The sequence below is a fragment of the Rissa tridactyla genome, chromosome 1, assembly GCF_028500815.1.
Source record: "Rissa tridactyla isolate bRisTri1 chromosome 1, bRisTri1.patW.cur.20221130, whole genome shotgun sequence".
NCBI classification, from domain to species: Eukaryota; Metazoa; Chordata; class Aves; order Charadriiformes; family Laridae; genus Rissa; species Rissa tridactyla.
The window spans coordinates 205,567,852-205,592,965 of record NC_071466.1 but is presented as its reverse complement, the minus strand read 5'-3'; the positions used below and the strand labels follow the sequence as shown (position 1 = coordinate 205,592,965).

The window sequence follows — 25,114 nt, the reverse complement described above, 5'->3', positions numbered from 1 at the left end:
AAATCTCCTTTTGAATAGAGGTAGAAAACAGAGTATGAATAAATATCCCCTAAAGATATAAAACCCCATCATTTTTTTGGAAGAGTGATGCAAAATCAGTGAATAATTTTCATAAGATATGAGAACAAATGGGTAAAAAGCATGATATTCTGAAGATCTCATTTCTGTACTGCTTGGAAATTGCAATAAATTCTGTATTTAATAATTACTTCAGGAAACTTCATGTTGCTTAGTTATCTCATAGCAAATAATTTTTTCCAGATGCTTTCCATGTTTCTTTATTTCTCCCACTCCCAATTTGCTTCTTTCTCAAGTTTCTTTCTCTCTTAGAGCAAACATTTGGCTCTAAAAAAATCAAGAAAGAACTGCCAGAAAAATCTGCTCTATGCAGTTTGTACAGTGCCCTTGCTCTCCTTGCAGAAAAATAGTTTTAACTGCTGAGCTGCTGACATTGTTTATTTGTATTTATATATACCAACTACACTACAGCTGGATTGAAGACAGGTAAAAATAGCAAGCACCCCACAAAAGGAAAATATGAATTCATATTTTAAAACATGCCATAGTACTGTTTGTAATTTTACTAGAACAGCTTCCAGTACAACACATATATGCAGATAATTAAAATATATACAATATCAAGCTCATTCTGGACTTTTTTCCTTTTATAGAAATGTCAAGTATTCACTTCTTTCACAGCAAATTTTTCATTTTTCCAATATGAGAATATACAAGTACTTCTCCTTTTAAATACCTGAATAGAAAAACTTAAATAAACTGTGCTTCTGGTGCTAAAAATAGCATTGGGTCTATTTATGACATTGTTTCCATAGAATCCCAGTCACTGGGTCTCTGAGACACTTTAATGATTCATATTAAAGTGTCCTAGACTAGAATTGTTCCTGTTAATTTTGCTTACCTAAACATTAATCGTGCAATGTAGTAAATTTTGAATAGCATTTCAAAGGACATCATAGCATGTTCTAAAATTAAAATAATCTACAAGTATCACACCAGGGTGATTTTATTCATCATTGAAAAGTTGCTGTACTAGGGAAAGTTTGTGGCAATTTGTTTAAGAACAGCCGTCAAGAAATGTGTCCATGTAAGATGGAGGGGAGATTGAATTCTATTCCATGTTATTATCGTTTTAGATAAGCTATGATAAAATCAGCAGCGTTTGACCACTACCACCTACCATTCCATCTTGATCTGAATTTCATACTCTCTTTCTTTAATAGCATTGTATTCATTTTGGCAACTAAGAAGTTGTTGCCTTATTCGGGAAACTTCACTGGAGGATTCTTCAGGGAACTGTTCTGCTTTTTCCAGGTCATGTTGTTGTTGTTCCAGTTCTACACTAAGACGTTTGGCTTCCTGCAACAGCTGGATCTCAGATTCCTGTAAACTACATTAAATAGAAAAATTTAGAACTGGGCAATGAGCAGCATAAGCTTTGTATTTATACTTCTTCACCTACCTATAATATTTAATTCAAGATTTTCAAGATGAGATGGGATTAAGTCCTGAATAATCTGGTTTGACCTCCTGTTGGACCCTGCTTTGAACAGGAGGTTGGACCAGAGCCCTCCTAAGACCTGTTCAAACCTGAATTATCCTGTGATGCCATGAGAGCAGTGGAATCTGATGTGAGGGTGTTTTTCTGCATACCTAGAGTTGGAGTGCAATACATCTCATCTAATTTTAACCAGATGAAAGATGATTAGTTTTCTAATTTAATTGCTTAGCACCTTCTAGAACCAGCGAAGAGACAAGGAATCCATTGCATCCTAAGAAGGGCTGAAGGCTAGATCTGAATCAGCGTGGGGACCAATAACATGGAAGGATTCACCAGGACAAGGCCCAGTGTGGGCTATGTGACACCTTTAGGTTCTTAGTAAATACCACGACACCCACCCAGTGTTGAATTGCACATTGCTGTAGTGTTACTAGTATCTGAAGTAACTCATTTAATGATACACAAGCTGCAAATATGTTTGTCGACTTCTGTGGAAGCTTATGATAAGGCTTGTACACATCATCAGTTATCTGATCTGACTTGTAAGAGTCTAGCTTCAGAGAAACAACAAACTGTAATATTCTGTCAATATTAGGAGATTGGTATTCATAATATACTTAGGAACCTATGTGGTGATAGCTGAATAACAGATCTTAAAGGCTGTTAGTAAAACACATTGATTATTATGGAAAAATCATACAATGCACAACATATAAACCTGTTCTTTACGCTATAGAGATCATTGTGTATGCCTTCTCTATATTTCTACATAATAACTTTTGTATAATGGTATACTAAAATTAGTTACAAATGATGTGGAAGAATAAAGAACTGTCACTTGCCTTTTATTAATTAAAAATATGATGCAATTTAATGCTTTTTAAGCAAAAGGAATTATAATCTCCCATATCGAGAAACTCTATACATAAATTTTACCTCAAAGATGACATTTATGGCTTAGCAACAAAACCAAAATTACATATCACACTGAAGAACAGAGTTGAGATGGTAAGTATAAAAACACAGAATATAAAGCTGACTATACTGCATAAATGTAGTTGAAATAACATAGGAGAAAAAGTTTTGTTTTCTGTCATATTTGTACTTAGATAACCACTTCCTTTTTTAAACCAGAAAATAAGAAAACCACAGACTTCAACAGGAAACAAGAGTGTGCCTTTATCATGAACAAATAACTTCATGTGTGATGTATTTTCATAGAAACTTTTTAAGGGAAAAATAAATTGACTTATCAACACAAGATCCGAAACAATATTTAGATCTTCTTTAAGTCCAACAGAATGTATGCTGGTTTAGGAGAAAATATAATTGGCTGCAGTAATAGACATTCATTTCAAAAATCATTCTTACATAAAACATAAATTTTACATAAAATTACATAAAATCGTAAGTCCTTCCTAAAACCAAAATTCTTAGTATTGATTTTTTCAAGATAATAAAAATAGAAACAAGAACTGAGTGCTGAATCTAGACCAGATCTTGCTTGCTATAGTAGCCAACAGTATTTTTTCAAATAGCTGTCACAGGGATCTACACTGCTTAAGATGCATAAGATTTTCTCTGTGAGATTTTTGTATGCAACTAAATGAAAGAAGAACACACCCAGCTTGAAGACTTCAACCAACATCATTTGTTTCCATATGGGATTGTAACAGCACTAGGACACATGGGGATTAATTAGGAAAGAGATTAAATTCAACTGTAATAAGTGAAAAAATAAGTTGTTGATCCACAGAACCATACTGCACATATAAGGGTAAAGAACTAAAAATTAAAAAGTAGCATTAATTCTGTGAATGGTTCATTGCAGGAAAAGAGTATACACATACACCAAACCTATCATCAGGACTCTCTTTATAAGTGACAGAGAAAACCAGACACTTGCAGATGTTCGTATAAGGAGGAAGTGTGTGGTCCCTATTTTTTTCTATAGACCTTTAAGGGACTCTAGATACCTAGTTCAGATGTGCATGTCTACTGATGTTAACACATGAGCAAGTGAATTGCACTTTTAATGTCTGAACAGTCCTTAAATATACTGGAGATCACAATCAGTTTTTGGTAATCGATTTCCCTTGCTTTCTTTTAGCAATAAGAGAAATTTCTCTGTGGAATTTAGTATTTGTTCACGCATTGGCATTTTGCTTTGACACATGACTACATCAAAGTAAAGAATGTGGCGTGATTCTCTCTGATGGACTTTCTTACAGAAGTATGGCAATTTCGTACTTCTGTGAGAACCATGGAAAGAATGAGAGATGTAATCTACCATCTCATATTTTCATGCTTTTGCTGCATGGTGTTTACAGTAGTTTTATGTGTGACAGAAAAGACAGCTGAGTCCTGTTTTTGCTCAGGCCATATTCCACTTATTAAACATACAAAGGAAGTGTCTTTACATAAAAGAATGTTCTATATAAAAGAATGCTATACAGATATTTAAAATAATATATGTAGCAATATGCTTGTATTTTTTCCAACCAAAGACTAGTTTCAAACTAACACTGGCTAAAAGTCAATCAAGTTCAGCAGTTACTGGATTTCTGCTTCAGCTCAGTGAACATCAGTGTGGTAGAAGCCTTCTCAATCAACTAATCCAAAATCCACATCATATGTTGAGTTCTGAGCCTTAAGAAAATGCTTCTTGCATTTTCTAGGGAGTCGAACTGGTTTAGGCGTGCTGTTTTTAATTTTGCTTCCCAAAAATATTTGCTATGCAGTAATCTGAATTAGGTCAGATGACCTTTTACAGAGTCAAGACCATAGTTTAACTCCCTATTTTATTAAGATGAAACTAGAAGACTCAGCTAACCTCACGAAAAACTGTGTTTTCAGGATTTTGGGAACGCCTTTTCAAATTACTTTACATTACTTGGCACTTACCACTATCCAGACTGCCAGGAGGCACACCAAATCCCAGCGTAACCCAAGTAAGCAAGTACGATTTGTATTAGTTTTACAATCCTTAAATTAGGCCTTAGCTTCAGTGACAGAACAGCCATGGTTCTCTTATAAGCAGAACTGTCATAAAGGTTTTGATGTGAACTGTCAGGGAAATTGGGCTAAAATATTGTTAATATGTTGGATGTTGTCATACCTATTACAGAAATATAACAGGAGTATCATGATGCTGATTTTACTGATAATTATGGGTATACTATAAGTAATATCAAAATTATTAGTCACAAATACTAATGTAGTGTTGCAGTATTTGCAGTAGGGCTGCTCTGTTCTGTGACACACTGTTCATCTAGTACAACTGTACTATCTCGTCCCACTTCGTCCCACCAGTTTCTGTTCCTTACACTTATACATGCCCTGCTCAAAGCTGGCGTTGGGCTGTGAGCATGATCTCTTCTCTTCTCTCTCTTCCAGCAAGTACCAGAGCAGGGCAGATCCACAACTAATACACCTAATTTCCCAGTTTCATGTACACTTTGAAGCTTACGTTTCTAACCTTCTACATTTATTAACAGCCCTGTCTGATGTGACTCAACATTCTCTGAGGGTAAAATTCCCACCTATTTAGATGTGACAGAAATTCCTAGAAATGAGCCTTTAGCTCCTTCAGTTGCTCTCTCTGATGTTAGCTCAGCGGGTCAGAGTCTTTTCATATGCTACAATTCTGGCTACATGACCTATAAATATATCTTTATTTTAAACTTGTATATTGTCTTTTGCAGTTTGTCCTTCCCTCCGTTGCCGTTATCATTATGTTTATATTAAAAACAAAGATGTTCAAGCAAGTATTTAAATATCCCAAATTACCTTGAAACTTCCTATTAAATAATACTGTTTTTCAACCCTGTGTCCTTGCTTCCTCTTTATGAACAATCACTGTCAGAAAGCCTTAAATGATAATTAGGCTCCAGCATCAGCAGAAAATTAAATATGTAATGCTTTGGCTAGTTAAACAAAAGTCTAAAAAAGGAATATTGTACCTTATCACTAAATGATAATTAGGCTCCAGCATCAGCAGAAAATTAAATATATAATGCTTTGGCTAGTTAAACAAAAGTCTAAAAAAGGAATATTGTACCTTATCACAGTCTTATGCAGCAGGGTATACTTTCCCTTCAGCTCAGCTACTCTGGTGCCTGTGATTTTTCCGGCAGCAAATAGCTATGGAAGGGAAACAGACAGTTATGAAACCTCCTAAGCACTAATGTTTTCATTCTGCTGCAACTTTTTATAACTATAATTGTCAGACTTTTAGTTTATGCAGTCTTTGGTAACATAGCAAATCAAGTACATAATAAAATCAAATACACAGATGAAAAAATGCTTATTTACATAATAATTCAAAGCATAAATGTAAGAATATAAAGAACGTACCTGTCAGAACTACAGTGCTACCTGCACCACCATTTCTTCTCTGATTTTCTGTCTGTATTAATATTTCATGATAATTCTGTCTTGACTTTGAACTCAGGTTCTAAGTAACCTGTTTTCCACATTAACTGGTTCAGTTTTGGTATATACCAGCTGGCCTGAGCAGGTGAGACTGAAGCTAAAAGTCCAGTTTGTGCTAAAGTGTTGTGTCCACAGGCAATATGGTTGCAAAAAAGCGGAGGTGGGCTCAAGCTAGATCATCCCCAGGCCACAAAACACATTGCCTTACGTGCCTGTGCAGGTCTTTGGCAAACACCGAGAGCAAACCACTCCACGTATTTAATACTAAAAAAGCTGTATGTGTGTGATGCAGCATACCCATCTCTTAGGTGATTCCTCAGGTGTCTCGAGGGCAGTAATTTGGGTCAATGAGCCATTTCTTCTTAATAGAAATAGGAAATAGTGCTAGGAGCCAAATTTTGCCACTGGGAAATATCACAGCAGTAATACGATACTATTTCCTGGGATATTTCTTTAGAAAACCGTTTTTTCCCCTCTTTTGGCTACAAGTAAGGAGAACCAGGTTAAATCCAGGAAAAAATGTAAGGTGATCTGGATCTATAAAAGTCCATAGCTAGCCTTTTGGGGCAGCAAGTCAAATCTGCAATTTTTATGGGAACCTGCCAAGAAATGTGGTTGTGCAGATCTCCCGAAATAAGGAACAAAATTACTACAGCCCCAGGAAAATCCTAGAAGTCATACTTCAACCCTTATGTTTGACAAGGCCTCCAGGGAAAGGTGTTTTTCTAAGCTGAACTAAGGTCCATTTAAGAGATTCATATGTGGGCTATTCCATAGAGGCCCCTTTCTTTAATATCCATGAGAAACCGTCCAGAACCAGTGCTGGGAAGAAGAAGAACCCAAGTGAATACGCCAAAGGAAGTATACATTTTGTTGATAGCTCTTTGATTTATGTATTTTTTTAAGATCTGCTGCAAAATATTTCATGGTCGCAAAGACAATCTTTGCTGTCTGCAACCCTGAGAAAGGGAAAGCAGATCTATCTTTTATTTGTTTGCATGAGATTAAAGATAAGCAGCTCTCAAATATTTATTTTGGCATTCTCTATGATCCAAAGATACTGTTCACTTAAGTTCACAATACTAACTAGCTCTTCTGTGAGAAAGAAAATATTTTCCATTTACTTCTTAGCCTCATATGTAGGTATAGTTGTCCTCACTATTGCCCTTTCTCCATGCTCCTCTGATCTATAGCTGTGAGTTACAGTTACTTACTGCTTAGCCTCCCACTGCATACCTAGGCCATGTTTGACCATGTTTCCCCAGAAATAAACTTACTTGTCCTTTTTCTCCAAGGCCCTTGGGAAGGCAGAAGGGAGAGAAAGGAAAGAGGCAACAGCTTGACGGGAAAAAATAGTTAGTTGTGGAAAAAGGGAGGAAAAGCATGAGGCTGCCATAGAAAAATTGTATTATTTGTGGTCCTAAAACCAGATGAAGGATGGGACCCCTGATTTTCAAATCCATAATGCTTTCAAGGCTGCCTTTCCCACATACGTGATAGCTGGCGATGTGTAAATGAAGTGAGCCTGAGAAGCTATGTTAGCTGAATCAATGGATGTTCCCAGAAATTCACTGCATGTCTAGAACGGGGCTAGCAATTGTTTTCCTTACACATTTCTATCATGCTGAGGAATTTCAGATTTCCAGTCCCTGAATACATTGTCTATTGATAACAAAAGTTATGGGCAGGACTGCAATGACAATAGGTACCCACTTGGACTTGGAACTACAGTTGCGCACAGTCAGCAGAGGATCAGTAACAGCTTTTTGCAAAAGATACTGAAAATGGGTAGAGATCACCTTCTTTTGGAGTCACAACTTAGTGGACAGTATAAGGGACAGAGTGCCACATTTCTTGTTTGCCATCAGGTAAACAGTTTTCCAGCTGGGATGACTTTGGTTCCTACTAATATCTAGAATGGAATTAGAGCCCAGAAATTGATTGTACTTCCATCTTCTGAAATGGCTACTCACAGTCCTGAAGAAAATTGCCTCTTGTGGCCATAGACATCCTTCAGTTCGATGGTAAATTACAGTACCTATTATAAAAATTTTTCTTGTACAGTTTCTCCTCAGAATATTTTATGCTTTATTCCATTGCATGGAAAAAAGCACGTTTGGCCGCCTTGGCTTGTAATCACAGACCTTGCCTATCCCCTACCTGTGGAGACATGCTTCTGCCTCTGATGTTCCATTCCAGATCATCTCCTCACATATTTTTTATATATTCAGTTTACAAGGACAAACGTCTTATGGTGGAGAACAATATTAGCTACTAAATTTCCCTTTAGACATGTAATTTAAGTGCAACAATCCAGAACAAATCTTTACTTATGAGAATAATTTTTCACTTACATAAACTGACTTAAATAGGGATGCTTGCAAGAGTGAGCATTATTTCCTTAACTAATGGCTGAAACATTGATTCTTACCATACAACCTTCAAATCAAAACATATAGTAATTCACCTTTTGCTTTTTTCATTTACCTTCATTTGGCTTTAGAAGAAGTGGTTGGAATCAGAAAGGAAATCATGTCTCTGATTTTATGGGTCTGTGCTTACAATGGATTTCGTCCTGAATGGTAGATGATATCTAATGGGCATTCTGGATCTACTTACCCTTTTAAAAAAATATCTGGCATAGCTAATACAATTACCAACAGTAAAAAATAAATTAGACTAATTTAGTTGAAATTTAAGGCTCTGAACTATAAGAAATACATTGTAGGCAATACCTTGAGTCCTAATATGCTCTTACCTGCCTGTTAATTTAGTGTAAATAGTCCTCCTTCCATAGACTTGCAGACTTAATCTGTTCTGAAACCAGGGAAATGGGTAATATTTCTAATATGACCTATAAAGCACTATAGTGTATTATAATAATAATCACTAAGCCAGAAGACTTACACTGGTGTAAACAGTAAAATATCAACCAGGAACACTAAACCCATATATTGAATTTCTGGATGCCAGCTGCCTCTCTAAATGACAGGTTTTGCATTTGGCTCTCAGATTAAACAGAGAAGTATATAAAAATTCTTGTAACCAGTCGCTATAAAATAAAACATTCATACAGCTTTATTACTCAAGTTCAGTATTAGATTACTTTTTTTACATACCACAAGCTAAATTGGAACTGGAATTCATAAATATTTCTTTTTACCTCCGTTTCTGAATGTTCACAATAGATGAGTCACATTTTTTTTTGAGATTTGTGTAATTTCAACTAGGTTCATCTTTGTCTTTACTATCATAAAAGGCATGTTTTAATACAGAATAAGTAACAAATTAAGTCTTAAATTGCACTAGAGACAAAGGTTAATAATTTTATTCCTCTATAGCTAGATGATGTTGGCTATGGGCATAGTTATTTTTCTTCCCTATCCATGTCATGGTAAAAATTACAGGCTACTAACATATGTTAAGTACACAAATACATATAAAACCTGAGTATATGCGCACTTTATTCATTAACTTGCACCTACAGACAGGCAGATTCTAAAGGTCCTACTCCATTTCATTTGATCAGTAAGAACTGAGACACATAATCTGCAACAGATAAATGTAAATGGAGAATATCTCAGCTGCATAATTAAAATCTGGATCTGACATTGATCAGATTATCTTAATTTTGTAAAAATGTTTGTGTCCATTATATCTACCAGTGATTAATTAAAATTTATACTATGTTCATAACATACAGAGAGCATTAATGTCTTGTATAAAGGTCCGTAGATTTCTAGAAGTCTAGTAGAAGTCTAGTGCCAAGAGTCTTGCAAAGATTACTCAAAAAAAAAACCCAAAAAAGTAAAACCGAATCTCAAAACGGCCCACCTTGCATATGTAACAGAAGACTCCACTGATTAATTTGAATTACTCTAATTCCTAATAATTGCAACATGGAAATTCAATGTAAGAAATATATAATATTCCTAACTTGTTTTATGAATCTGCCATAGACCACCTAACCAGGATGAAGGGACAGATGAAATATTCTATAAGCAGCTGAGAGAAGTCTCACGATCGCTAGCCCGCTAGCCCTTGTTCTCATGGGGAACTTCCACATGTCTGCTGGAAATACGGTACAGCAGAGAGGAAACGGTATAGGAGGTTCCTGGAATGTGTGGAAGAGAACTTCCTAACACAGCTGGTGTGGAAGCCAATTAGGGAAGGTACCCTGCTAGAACTGTTGTTTGTGAACAGAGAAGTGGCGGATGATGCGATGGTTGGAGGCTGTCTTGGGCACAGCGATCATGAAATGATTGTTTTCAATTCTTGGATAAGTAAGGAGAGAGGTCAGCAGAACCATCACCTTAGACTTCCAGAGGGCAGACTTTGGCCTGTTTAGGAGGCTGGTTGACAGAGTCCCTTGGGAGGCTGCCCTGAAGGGCAAAGGAGTCCAGGAAGGCTGGACATTCTTCAAGAAGGAAATCCTAAGGGCACAGGAGCAGGCCATCCATATGTGCTGAAAGACAAGCTGGTGGGGAAGAAGATCAGCCTGGCTGAACAGAGACCTTTGTCTGTAACTCATGGAAGAAAAGACAGTTTATGACCTTTGGAAGAAAAGGTAGGCAACTCGGGAGGACTACATGGATGTTGTGAGGTTATGCAGGGAGAAAATTAGAAGGGCCAAAGCCCAACTAGAACTTAATCTGGCTACTGCCGTAAAAGACAATAAAAAATGTTTCTGTAAATACATTAGCAACAAAAGGAGGGCTAAGGAGAATCTCCATCATTTATTGGATGCAGGGGAAACATAGTGACAAAGGATTAGGAAGAGGCTGAGGTACTTAATGCCTTCTTTGCCTCAGTCTTTAATAGTAAGACCAGTTGTTCTCTGGGTACCCAGCCCCCTGAGCTGGAAGACAGGGACAGGGAGCAGAATGAAGCCACCGTAATCCAAGGGGAAATGGTTAGTGACCTGATACACCACTTAGACACGCACAAGTCTATGGGGCTGGATGGGATCCACCCAAGGGTACTGAAGGAGTTGCGGAAGTGCTCACCAAGCCACTTTCCATCATTTATCAGCAGTCCTGGCTAACTGGGGAGGTCCTCGTTGACTGGAGGCTAGCAAATGTGACACCTATCTACAAGGAGGGCCGGAAGAAGAATCCAGGGAACTACAGGCCTGTCAGTCTGACTTTAGTGCTGCAGAAGGTTATGGAGCAGATCATCTTCAGTGCTATCACGTGGCACAGAGAGGACAACCAGGTGATCAGGCCCAGTCAGTATAGGTTTATGAAAGGCAGGTCCTGCTTGACTAAATTGATCTCCTTCTATGACAAGGTGACCCACTTGGTGGGCGTGGGAGATGCTGTGGGTGTTGTTTACCTGGACTTTAGTAAAGCCTTCGACACCTTTTCCCACAGCATTGTCCTGGAGAAACTGCCTGCTCATGGCTTGGATGGGCATACTCTTCACTGGGTAAAATACCAGCTGGAGGACTGGCCCAGAGAATTGCGGTGAAAGGAGTTAAATCCAGTTGGCAGCCAGTCACAAATGGTGCTCCCCAGGGCTCAGTACTGGGGCCTGTTCTGTTTAATATCTTTATCAATGATCTGAACAAAGGGATCAAGTGCACCCTCAGTAAGCTTGCAGATGACACCAAGCTAGGTGGGATTGTTGATCTGCTTGAGGGTAGGATGGCTCTACAGAGGGACCTGGACAGGCTGGATCGATGGGCTGAAGCCAACTGTATGAGATTTAACAAGGCCAGGTGCCAGGTCCTGCACTTGGGTCACAACAACTTCATGCAGTGCTACAGGCTTAGGGAAGAGCGGCTAGACCTGGGGATGTTGGTGGACGGCTGGCTGAATATGAGCTGGCAGTGTGCCCAGGTGGCCAAGAAGGCCAATAGTGTCCTGGCTTGTATTTGAAATAGTGTGGCCAGCAGGACTAGGGAAGTGATCGTCCCCCTGTACCCAGCACTGGTGAGGCCACACCTCAAATACTGTGTTCAGTTTTGGGCCCCTCACTCCAAGAAAGACATTGAGGTGCTGGAGTGTGTCCACAGAAGAGCAACAAAGCTGGTGAAGGGTGTAGAGCACAAGTCTTATCAGGAGCAGCTGAAGGAACTGGGGTTGTTTAGCCTAGAGAAAAGGAGGCTGAGGGGAGACCTTCTCACTCTCTACAACTACCTGAAAGGAGGTTGTAGTGAGGTGGGGGTCAGTCTCTTCTCCCAAGTAACAGGCAATAGGATGAGAGGAAACAGCCTCAAATTGTGCCAGGGGAGATTCAGATTGGATATTAGGAAAAAATTCTTCACCAAAGTGGTTGTCAAGCATTGGAACAGGCTGCCCAGGGAAGTGGGCACCATCCCTGGAGGTATTTAAAAGATGTGTGGATGTGGCACTTAGGCACATGGCTTAGTGGTGGACTTGGCATTGTTAGGTTTACAGTTGGACTCAATGATCTTAAGGGTCTTCTCTATCCCCAAATGATTCTATGAATATTGGTAGAAACACTTGTGTTTAAGCAACATATGTTTGAATAAGCTCTAGGTTAATTCAAAATTTGGTAAACTTTGGCAGCAGTGACTGTAATGAGTATCAGAGCTTTCAGATTTCAACATTAGGGAAATAAGCTTGCAGGTTAGTTCAAAAAAAGTCATCATTCGAGAACATACAAATAAAACAACTTACGATAAAATAGCCAACAGTATTTACATATGTACATACAACACACAAACATAACATTTCTAAATGAATGTTTGTCATAATTTTCTTCTAGACTTTTGGATCTGTATTAGCCACGTTTCTATAAAAAAAAAGCTGTGTAGAAGAGTACTATCCCAAGTTTAAAAAGAAGTTACATTTTATTCCTCCCCCTTCCCTCCAGGATGCACTCACAGTTCATTTTATTGCTTGTAAGCTCTCACGTTGTTGAGGTAAGTAAAATGGTGGTTATCCTTAGTTTAACTAATTATGATGCTACATTGAAAAGGAAAAGAATTAGTAAAAAGACAGAGGAGTGAGGAAAAAAAAAAAGACCTTGTGAATGGCAACTGAGGACATCTTTTTTTCAGTCCTGTGTTAACCATAATGCCCTGGAAAGAATTGAGGTCATTTTGTTATACTTGCGATCTCAAATCTGGACTTTGGAATATAGTTGGGTAAATAGGAAATATTCTTAAACTGTTGAGTCTTCCAGTCCCGTTCCACATCAGTTGCACTTAACTGTATTTTGCTTTTCTTTCTTGTTATACAACAAACTGGGATCCCACACGTTTTTACATACACCCAAAATTCATAGATCATCTGAATAAACTAAAATAAATTTTCCTTATCTAAATGGAGAATTACTGGAAAGCCAGATGAAGATTTGGCTGCTAACGGATGGTTGCTTGGCAACTTTTTGCTTTCCTTTTCCCTGTACTCCCATAAATGTAATTACATAAGAAGTACGGAAGTATGTATCTTTCCCTTTTAATTTAAATGTTCTGTTATGTTTATTTTATCCTATTAAGTTACCCTTTCTTTTACTTTACACTCATCTTTAACTGATTAACACAAGTGTAATTGTCTAACTTACATTTTTTCATGTTACCTCTCTATCTGAAGCTTGGCTATTCTACCAGAAAAACAAAATACAGCAAAACAAACCCAAAACCAAACTCCAAAACAAATTTATTTTCCTTCAATCAGTCACATGATAGTCCCATGAATAGTCCCATGAATAGTCCCATGAAAAGTCCCATGAAATAACAGTACTGGGTAATCTTGTCCTATGACACAGACTGCGGAGGAAGATTTTGCTGAAAAGGGGAAAGGGAAGAGCATATCCTTCATATTTTTCTAGTAAGAAAAGGTGGATATTCTGGCTCTGGGCAGAAACCCTTTAAATATAGGGATCCATGAGAAAAACAGAATAACACTTATGCTCAGATAGCTGTTCTGTACACCCGTATCCGTGCCAGTAATAGGTTCATATTTGCTTGCTACTAACAGGTCACCATCAGAACTCTCTTCAAAATGTCTTGAGGAAAATTCCAAGGAAAAGTGAGCACAATCTGAGGTTACAAACAATCTTTGCAGGATCTGAGGGAGCTCTTGTATATCCTTCCAGCTTGACTTCAGATCCACTAGTCCCTGGATGTGGAACTACAGTAACGTCTCTGAGGCTGGAAGGTGGATGTAGATGAGATGTTGGTAAGAAAGAGAAGATGTCAGAATGTGAATGGCAATTAAAACCATGGAAGGGAGGGGACCCACCTGATAAATAAGGTATGCTTCCATGTGAGCAACACTGAGGCCCCATCCCTGGGAGTGTTCAAGGCCAGGCTGGATGGGGCTTTGAGCAGCCTGGTCTAGTGGGAGGTGTCCCTGCCCAGGGCTGGGGGATTGGAACTAGATGAGCTTTAAGGTCCCTTCCAACCTAAACCATTCTGCGATTCTATGAAATCTGTCCCTAACTATATCAACGCCTCCTCACCCCCACATTAAGTGCAGTAGGCTTTTACATTCTCCATTTTGACAGATTATATTCAATCCTTCCTGATAGTCAGCTCAAAGCAATAGATCAAGGAACTCATCTGGAATTTCAAAACAAGATTTCTGTAACTCAAATGTGATATAAATAAGAACTCTAAGAACTTTGACGTTCCCCGTTTTGAATTTCAAGGCTTTTTAAGCTTCTTTTGGGACTCTCCATAAATAATAAAACTAAGCCAAATTTTAAACTTAAAAAGATGATGCAATCTGAATGTTGGTCTAACTCCTCACACTCTTTTGACAAAAAGCATCAAGAAAAGCATAAAGATTAATATAGCCACCACCAAGAAAACACTGATTAACATCAATTACTCATAATCATAATGAAAGTGAAACATGTGAAGGCTTCCTAGGAAAGACTTAATTTCAGCAATGCCTAGAATCTCTCCTTTTCGGAGAAATGATGGAGCTAACACATGTTTCTAATTATGTTTGCAGATACTGCAAAATAACTAAAATGTATTCTAAGTTTTAACGGAATAATAACACTTTCCACCTCTCCATCCTAGGCTGTAGATTTCGTAATTATAACAAGACATTGTGATGACACTTACTGTTATTTTAACACAGAATAATCCAACATTTTATGTTAATTTTGTATATTTCAAACATCTGAAAGGTCTTGTCAAACAACTCTTTTGCCTCATAATAGGAGAAAACAAAAAAATATCAAGGGATTCATATATGTTACAGTTTGTATATACTCAGGATTTCAGTATAGTATTAGCCACTTGGCAAATGACTCTTCTGGCTAGTCTGCTATATGAGGTTTGGAATTTCCTCTCCGTGTTGTTTATTTGAAGAGCTTTTTTTACCCCTTTTGGATAATATTTAAATGTTTAAACATTCAGGGAAGAAAAAGGATAAATGCTGACCTTTGAACAGAAAGCTTTGTATTCTGTGTCAAAACCCTCATTGAGTCCACACTGTTTGGACACTTACCACACAGTTCAAAAGTTTCTTAGCCTGGAGAGAAGGCAGCACTATCTCCCGTTGGCTTTTCAGGGGTTATGTCTACATTGCAGGGGGGCAACAGCTGCAAGCATGCTGAACCCATGCTATGACTCTTGCACTTCTATTCATATTGCCGGCTGTCAGTCTCCACAGAATGCATTCCATCCTTTAGAAGAGGTGAGCTAGGGCTATCTGCTGGTGTTTGGTTTGCCTGTGCCTGATACCTCCAAATTATCTAGACAAAAGCTTGGACCCATGATAATGCACTAAGGGGACTGAAGTTTTCTCCTCAAGTTCAGTCCATTGCTCAGATCGGGTTCATAATGGAGCTTGCACTTGTGCCAGAACAGTGCAGAAGGGAGCTCAGCTTGAACTTGCACCACTGTCTACACAGACATGGAAAACAAGGAGCACCTGCTCCAGGTGCTTAGCATCACTGTTGCCATCAACCGGAACTGAGAGTGATATGCTAACAATAAAATGAAGAAAAATGCAGTATACTAACTTGGCTTCTAAATGGCTAAATACAACAGCTTACGTTGTTCTCAATTTCTGAGAATTTCTATGACTTCTCATTACTTCTGAAGATCATGTCCTGGCTATGTCAAGATGGGGCACCCAAAAATGAAGGGACAATTTAAAACCTATAAATGTAGTATTTTTAACCTGTGTAGCAATGGATTTATCTCGGGAGGGGGGAAAAAAAAGAAAACTGATCTAAAAACTATGAGTCCTGATGCCTGAGAATTTAATGGTTGTAAGGACTTCTGTGGCAATTTAATCTGATTTCCCAAACAATACAGAGGACAGTTTTTACCTTCTTCACACCTTTTGCTACAGGGTTTGAAGTATGCACTTCAATACCACAAGATGAGACAATATCTTAGAACACAAAACTCATTATTGGAATCAGCCAGTGAGAAAATTCCTACTGACTTTGGAATAGGGATGAGTCCTAGGTCAGTTAGAGCCAGGACCATTTAACTCCGAATGCTGTTGACAAATAAATTAATATAATTGTTTCATGGTTTTCTAGATCAAAAAATAGATTAAAAACCAACTCAAATTGTTTCAGTTAACCTTTCCAAGCTTTTAAAATTCAATTTACGAAAATTGTTAAAGGCTAATGTAAATTAGACCAGGTCTACTTACCAAATGGCCTTACTTTTTACAGCAGTGAAATTTGGTCCAGTTTAGGAAAACACAGTGAAAATTTTCCTGAACATCCATAATGAAATCTGTTCCCTTTCAGCTAAGATAGGATATCTCCCTCAAATATTCTTTTGCAGCACAAGGTCAACATCAAAGTCTTTTCAAATCAGACCACATTAGAAAACACTTTTCCGGGTAGAAGAAATAGCGTAACAGGCCATTTTGCCATATAGGGTAGGTTTTTTTCACATGAACTTCAGGTCATTTGTAAAGTTTAAATGCTGAGGATGAAAGGAATTACTTCAATCTTTTTATTTTGTTTGTATTTTCTGAACTGTGAAGAGCCCCTACATATTAAAAATAGAGTAATTCTTTGCATTTCCCAGAATGTTTTGTTTACATTATTTTTATTACAACATATAGTAAAGCAAAAAATAAACTTTACGTAATACAAGAGAGGAGTAGAATCAGAAAAATTGGGGCTGGAAGAGACATTTGGATGCCATTTAGTCTAATCTCCTGCTCAAAGCAGGGATAGCTTCAAATTTAGACCAGGTTACCTCAGGGCCCTGTTCTGTAAAGTTTTGAAAATGCAGTGACTAAATATGGATGCAGTAGCTGAATAAATACTGCACCAGATATAAGAGAATCTCTGTGTTCTGCTGATGTACCAACATCTGTCTCTACTTTTTACCCAAAAGAAGATACTGACTTGTCCTGAAGTACATTGAGGCTAAACACTGACTATCTTACTTTGTCTCACTTGCATGTTTTTTCCAAACCGTGCAGTTGAAGACTGGAATGTCTTGCCCTGAGACTCTAGGAAGCATAAGGAAGGCAAAAAGAAATGCCAGAATCACAGAATCATAGAATCATAGAACCATAGGGTTGGAAGGGACCTCTGGAGATCATCCGGTCCAACCCCCCTGCCAGAGCAGGGTCACCTTAGAACAGGTTGCACAGGAACGCGTCCAGGTGGGTTTTGAATGTCTCCTGAGACGGAGACTCCACTACCTCTCTGGGCAGCCTGTTCCAGGGCTCTGCCACCCTCAAAGTAAAGAAGTTCCTCCTCATGTTTAGATGGAACTTCCTATAGTCAAGTTTGTGCCCATTACCTCTTGTCCTGTCCCCAGGCACCACTGAAAAGAGCCTGCCCCATCCTCCTGACATACTCCAGGTGCAGCCTCACCAAGGCAGAGGAGAGGCGGAGGATGACCTCCCTCGACCTGCTGGCCACACTCTTCTTGATGCACTCCAGGATGCCATTGGCCTTCTTGGCCACAAGGGCACATTGTTGGTTCATGGTCATCCTGTTCACCAGGACTCCGAGGTCTCTTTCCACCGAGCTTCTCTCCAGCAGATCAGCCCCCAACCTGTACTGGTGCATGGGGTTATTCTTCCCCAGGTGCAGCACCCTACACTTGCCCTTGCTGAATTTCATAAGGTTCCTCTCTGCCCAAATTTCCAACCTGTCCAGGTCTCTCTGTATGGTGGCACCGCCTTCTGCTGTGTCAGCCACCCCCCCAGCTTTGTGTCATCAGCAAACTTGCTGAGGGTGCACTCTATCCCCTCATCTGGGCCATTGATGAATACATTGAAGAGGACTGGACCCAGTACTGACCCCTGGGGAACACCACTCATCACTGACCTCCAACTAGACTCTGTGCCCCTAATCACTACCCTCTGAGCTCTGTCTTTCAACCAGTTATCTATCCACCTTACCGTCCTTTCATCTAACCCTCTCTTCCTAAGCTTCCCTATGAGGATGCTGTGGGAGACCATGTCGAACGCCTTGCTTAAGTCAAGGTACACCACATCTACTGCCCTCCCCTCATCTATCCATCCAGTCATGCTGTCATAGAAAGCTATCAGATTAGTCAGACATGATTTCCCCTTGGTGAATCCATGTTGAGTACTTCTGATAGCTTTCTTTTCCTCCACATGCCTTGAGATGACGCCCAGAACGAGCTGTTCCATCATCTTTCCAGGGATGGACGTGAGGCTGACCGGCCTGTAGTTCCCTGGCTCCTCCTTCTTGCCTTTTTTGAAGACTGGAGTGACATTGGCTTTCCTCCAGTCCTCAGGCACCTTGTCTGTTCTCCAGGACCTTTCAAAGATGATGGAGAGTGGCCCAGCAATGACTTCCGCCAGGATAATAATGGAGCATACATAGAGAATAGAGGATAATAATATATTTAAGATTCAGATTCTTCTTAATAATCAAATTTAACTCATTAAATTATTTCAGACTGGTCTCCAGCATTTATAAGAAACAAGAAACATCCTCAGAGAGTCTCTTACTTGACTTTGACAATAGAGGGAGCCAAAGATGACTAACTAGCTCAGACTACGCACTAGATGTTGAGATGAGGAAAACTCTGGTTTTAATGCAGTGTTGCGTCACAATTTTTATATGCCCAGTACATGTCATCATTACATTTTTAATCAATCATTTATATCATAAATTTTTCAATATGCCTCAAATATTCATACAGGGTTATAGAATACTATCACTTCTAAAATCATCTAGAATTTCTCTATGCTTCAGCACATATTTCAAAGTATTTTAAGACAAGAAGATAAAAATCACTGAAGTAATACTGTAAATATTTAGTTACACCATAAATTGTAGTTATCAGTATTTCAATGCAATTCTGCATTCCCTTTTGTAGATTGGGAAACATTTAAAGTACAGATAGGAATAGCTACACTGCAGATATTTAGAGAAGGATATGCCTTGTTTAAGTAATCAAACATTATTCCAGAGAAAGGTTATGGTGGTAGAAGGTAAAGAAAAATGTGGTATGATTTTTAAATTAATGCTGTCATTACAGTTAAAAATCAAGGTAGAATCCCCCTCATCTGTAACTACATAAACATTGAACAGGCAGTAGATTTTGTAGGATAAGTATGGGAAGTCCCCAGGAAAAGCCTATTTGCTAGCCTTTCAAGTAGAAAAAGATATTTCACTGAGTTTTCTCAACTTTAAGTGACAAACCACCACACCTGAACCCATGAGGCTATTGGTTGTACAAATGCACTGAAACACTTCAAACTACCCTTCTGTTCCCTTCTCATGTTTGTGATGAGCAAAATTATTAAAAAGTAACAAGTACATTTGTATAATATCATGTTTATATGTAAATCTGCTTTCCCTTAAAAGTGATATTTTTACCAGAAAAAAAATCACCTAAGCCATTTCTATTTGGAAGCTGAAATCGTTTAAATAATTTAACAAAACGATTTTTTATATTTCACAACGTGATTCACAAATTATTTTGCCATCTTTCCTATTCCAAGAAAACCACAAATGTAATGAATAAGAAGATAGCATGCACTTTTTAAACACAGCATATAATTATTTCACGAAGTGAGGGCATAAGGTTTATCGTTCCTTGAACTTTGTTGTCTAAAGGAGAGTGACTTGGCTGCATTGGTTGCGCATACAACAAGCCAGTAACTCAGAAGACAGAAGTCAAACACTAAAAAAATGAGTCTGAGAAATTATTAATATCTACTCACTTAATTTTGACATGGAGTCAAAATACCTATATGCCTTGAAAGGCTCATAGTCTACTTCAAAGTATTTAACATAAAAAAGCTATATGCAGATGATGCTACATGAACAAGACAAAACTGAGAGTGGGGTAAAGTAAAGGAATACATGAAAAACATTAATATACCTACTTACGGTAGATATAGCACTGTATTGCCTTACACAGAATTTCTAAAATTTTATTTTTTTAATTACAGCTGGATCAGCCATGCAGCCTTTAATGAAAAATAAACTGCTGAAAAGCTTTCTAAAACTAACAAATAACAACTAGGAAAAATAATATCATGAATTCTTTCCCAAGGCATAGTTCATAACAGTAGTTTTGTACCCCAGTTCATGGGAAGAAGCAGTCCCTACATGGAAAATATCAAAATCTGCCACCATGAAGGTACAATGGGTGAGAAAATACTGCATCTGGTGGCCAATTGTGTCTCACATGGCTTGGTATAAGCGGGGATAAGTGACTGGGAAGATAGGCATTTCGGGAGATAGATAGCTTTCCTGTGATCACCTGTTTGACAATGAATCTTGAAAGGAGGATACTGAGTATCCAGTTAAGTCTTTCACCAGTTGGTTTTATCGGAGCAGGGTTTGCAGGAATCAAAAAGGAATTTTCCCAAAAAGACATTTCAGGGAGAGGCTTTTGTATATGTTATCACTCTTCCGAGTGCATTCTGGATTATTTTCTCCATGTACTTGGCCAATCACAGGGTCTTCTATGGCTATCGATAAAGGAAATATTCAGGAGAAAACTCTAGGTTTTGGGCAGGCAGATATTCAGATGTCGCAGGAGAAACAGAATGAACAGGAACTTAGTTTCATGGATCTCCTTCTTTACAAATATGGTCCTTGCCTAAACAGAAAGAGTGATATCCTTTGACCACGTGAATTTTGTAATATGTATTACATTTACAATTGCTTATATAAATCTGTTTTCTACTACTTATATGCTCTATGTCAGTGTTGCCTTTCAACCTGTTGCCAGAATTATAAATAACGCAAAGACCATTTTAAACAGATAGGGAATCCACGCAGCTACTAGTTCTATGTAATCTGTATCTCTGTAAGAATTTTAACAATTAAAATAAAATGGAAGACAACCATCTTCCTTTTTGGGCTCTGCTACGTTCTCATAGACAGATGAGGAAATTGCACAGGCAATCCCACAATCCAGTGGACAACATGAAGACTGCTTGCATGAAGAATGACTACTGAATTAAAAAAAAAAAAAATTAAATTAATCAAAAAGAATCCTAAATCAGAATTTGTTTCTAGTATGGACTTTTGGTATATATTCCACAGTGTGGGAAAAACTGAAGATGAATCTAATTACTTTGCATCCTCTTTCTCAGCCAAAATGTCACTGAAATCTACAAAAACACCAAAAATACTGCTGGAGCAGGTGAATCTTAACACAGCCCACCTCTGCCACCAAAATGGTTTATATGAATGAGTGTAGATGTGCTTCAGGTTTGTTCATACCAGTTATCTGAACTGCTTACGCAAACCTGGATGTTTTGCAGCAACTCTGCTACAGATGTTAACTCCCAGCACAATGCCAGATATCAAAGAGATGGCAAGCTGTTGTGTTTTAAATTGCCATAGTCACTAGTTAAATTAACATCTGCCTACAGCCTTAACTTTGTTGTTTTCTATTTGACCTACATTCCATTATCTGCCAGGGGAAAAAAAAAAAAAAAGCAGCAAAAAAAACCACACCAAAAAAACACTTGCTCTAAAAAATCATGGGAAATGGTTCATGTTGCTTTTGATAAACTTTGAATAAACAGTCCTAAGTCTCTTAAACCAAAATATATTACTTCTTTAACCTTGCAACCACTGGGTAGTTCTGGGAACAGAATTAAAATCTTTAGTAGAATTTAAGAATATCATGAGCTCTCAGTAATTTTCTTTATCTTTAGGAAGATATGTCTGTAAGATTAAGATACCTCTTCAGGCCACAGAAGGAAAAATAAATTCCTAAAAAGAAGACTGCAAGAGATGAAAAGCTACAAAAAAGTGACCTTTAACCAAAAAAAAGACTTTGGTAGGAAAGTCTTAGTTATGGTCATAAGCTGTTATTCAGTTAGATCCTTTCACAGTTGAAAAAGATTGGCTTTTGGGTTTTGTGATTGCATAACTACTTCAAAGTTTTAAGCATTATACAGACCACTCTAGGGATCTAGAAAAGCCCCATCTGGGAAGAAACTGTGTTTATAAACAAACTGCAGTTCTCAGTTTTGGTCTAGTCCAATATTTCTGCTATTAGTTAAGCTGCATCAGCATTTACAGTATAAATTTGCTCAGTGTCTGTTCTAAGGGCAAAGACTTGTGAAAAACTCAGTTTTGAAAGTTTGCCTCATTTATCCCAAGGAAGAGGCATGAAACACAAAAAAGGCTGTGGCATACTACTTTGAGTTCCTGAAGAAAGAACAGAGACCTGACAAATTGTTGGGAATGGACATTCCCTGACAGAACAGTCCTCAATTACAAGACTTCTCCAGGTAGGAGAAGCATACAGATACCTGATGGAGAAAGGCGTCTTTCAGGCTCCAAACAGACTGCTAGTAGCCTAGTAGCAGAACATCAGACTAATAACAAAATCAGGAGGATAGCAGAGCATCTTAAGATTACAGAAATCTCATCCAAAGGTGGGAGTAAATATCCAAAAATGAAGATATATAAGGGACCAAGGAATGGTCCCTTTGTCTGAGGACAAAGGTGTTTGAAAAACTCAGATATCTCACGTTACTGTCTGAACTTTCTTTTCTTTGACTAGAAATGTCTGCCCTTCTTGGAGTCACTCAGTTCTAATAATGTTTTAGGCTTTCAATGCAGCACAACAGTCATAACAATATTAGATATGCATTTAAACACTTCAAGGCAATTCATAAGATGTGGTCTACCAAGCACAGTTATTATTAATTTTACAGATACAGAATAATCTGTCCAATCCAAAATCACATAGCAGATAGCAGAGCTCATTGGAAACTGAATACACAGTGTGGAGGGAATGTGGCTTCCCAAATAACAAGGATTTAGGAACTCCATTGTATTTCTAAAGTCCCTCAAAAGAGGCTGGTATAGTTTTCCTCATTTTGACAGTTGCAGCCACACAGGAGAACAAGATTCTGTAAATACCTGACTTTAGACTGACAGAAAAAAAAAATAGGATCCTATCAACCAAATAAAATATTTTAAAATTTTACTCACAAATTGAATCATACATTTCATCTGCTGTTACAAACATGTCAGTTTTGATGCATTTTTAACAAAACCAAAGTGATATCAATGCTTTACACCCAAGTTGCAGTTCACGGAGGGATCTTTCACCTCATTGCTGGGGAACTCTCATGATCTGAAAGGGAGAAATACACAGTTTTACCACGTAACTAAAAGCACCGTGGCAGGTTCTGGCAAGTTCATTTAGAATATGGGAAAGGTAGATTCAAAACCCATTTCCCAAGAAAGTGCCCAGACCATTGTGCTATGCAGGAATCTGAAGGAATTGTAGCAGGTTAGACAAATAGGGATTTTTTACCAAGCCTCCCTCCTGTACTGTCAATGTACGTCTGTGGTCTCTATAAAAGCTAGTAACATTCCAGAGATTGTGAACTAGTATGTGTGTGACTAATGTCTGTTTAATGTTTAATCTGTATTATGAGTAATTTCAAACAGGGTTTAGGGAAATAAATTGTTCAGATTGAACTAATTAACCAAGAACTGCTGTAGAAATCTTTTATTCATGCAAGTTATTAGGCTCTTGACTGAGCTATGAATGCACAAAGACATGTCCATGTAGCCTTGCTTTGGGGCACAAGGAAAATGACATAGATCAGCAAAACTTTATAGGCACCACATGAGAATGGCAAAGGTGGCTGTAGAGTAAAAATGAGGAAGTACATGGAAACTGTCACCTAGGGCTGGAGTATTCCTTTTGGTGTGACTAGTCATGCAAAGTACATGATTAACTCTTAAAGCTGATACAAGGCACAATAAAAAGAAAAGCAGGAACCGAAAATCAGGAACACAGAAAAGAATATTCGCAACTGATGGGTCCATGGGAGCATCTTCCCTAGCTCCCTGCCTTGCTTTAGATTTAGAACTCAGGACATTATTCAGAACATCAGGATTTGCTTTGGGTTTTCTGGACAATCAATCCAACAGCTAGGATCCCACACATCAACGGGGGGGATGTCTTCAGTTCCCTTCCCTTCACATAGAAAGCTTCAATAAGAAGCACTCAGACTCAGGTAACAGTGAATTTTAACTGTGATACCACATACAAATCATGAATAATCCAGATAACTATTATATGCAGTGCTAGTAAAATAGGAGGAAGAAAGTGCTGCTCATCCTTCTTAGTTTGTGATTTTACCCTGAAAGATGTTTGGAACTAAAATTACATGTGTGTTTCAACATGCTTTGGGATTTAAGTCATTTTAATGATGGAATTTTATGATGGAATGACTAGATGGATAGATGAGGGGAGGGCGGTAGATGTGGTCTACCTGGACTTAAGCAAGGCTTTTGACATGGTCATCCACAGCATTCTCATAGGGAAGCTTAGGAAGAGTGGGTTAGATGAAAGGGCAGTAAGGTGGATAGATAACTGGTTGAAAGACAGAGCTCAGAGGGTAGTGATTAGGGGCACAGAGTCTAGTTGGAGGTCAGTGATGAGTGGTGTTCCCCAGGGGTCAGTACTGGGTCCAGTCCTGTTCATCAATGACCTGGATGAAGGGATAGAGTGCACCCTCAGCAAGTTTGCTGATGACACAAAGCTGGGGGGGGTGGCTGACACAGCAGAAGGCGGTGCCACCATACAGAGAGACCTAGACAGGTTGGAAATTTGGGCAGAGAGGAACCTTATGAAATTCAGCAAGGGCAAGTGTAGGGCGCTGCACCTGGACAGGAATAACCCCATGCACCAGTACAGGTTGGGGGCTGACCTGCTGGAGAGCAGCTCAGCTGAAAGAGACCTGGGAGTCCTGGTGGACAACAGGATGA

At 38.4% G+C, this 25,114-nt stretch overlaps 1 protein-coding gene across 1 annotated transcript in view; it reads right to left on the bottom strand.

Moving 5' to 3' along the window:
- CCDC146 (coiled-coil domain containing 146) overlaps positions 1 to 25,114 on the bottom strand; it is an 84,657-nt gene that overhangs the window by 33,045 nt on the left and 26,498 nt on the right. Inside the window, exons 3-4 of the mRNA XM_054199681.1 lie at positions 5,580 to 5,662; positions 1,199 to 1,408 (exon numbers count right to left, since the gene is read on the bottom strand). Coding sequence (XP_054055656.1) covers positions 1,199 to 1,408; positions 5,580 to 5,662 — 293 coding nt within the window. The remainder of the gene's footprint in view (positions 1 to 1,198; positions 1,409 to 5,579; positions 5,663 to 25,114) is intronic.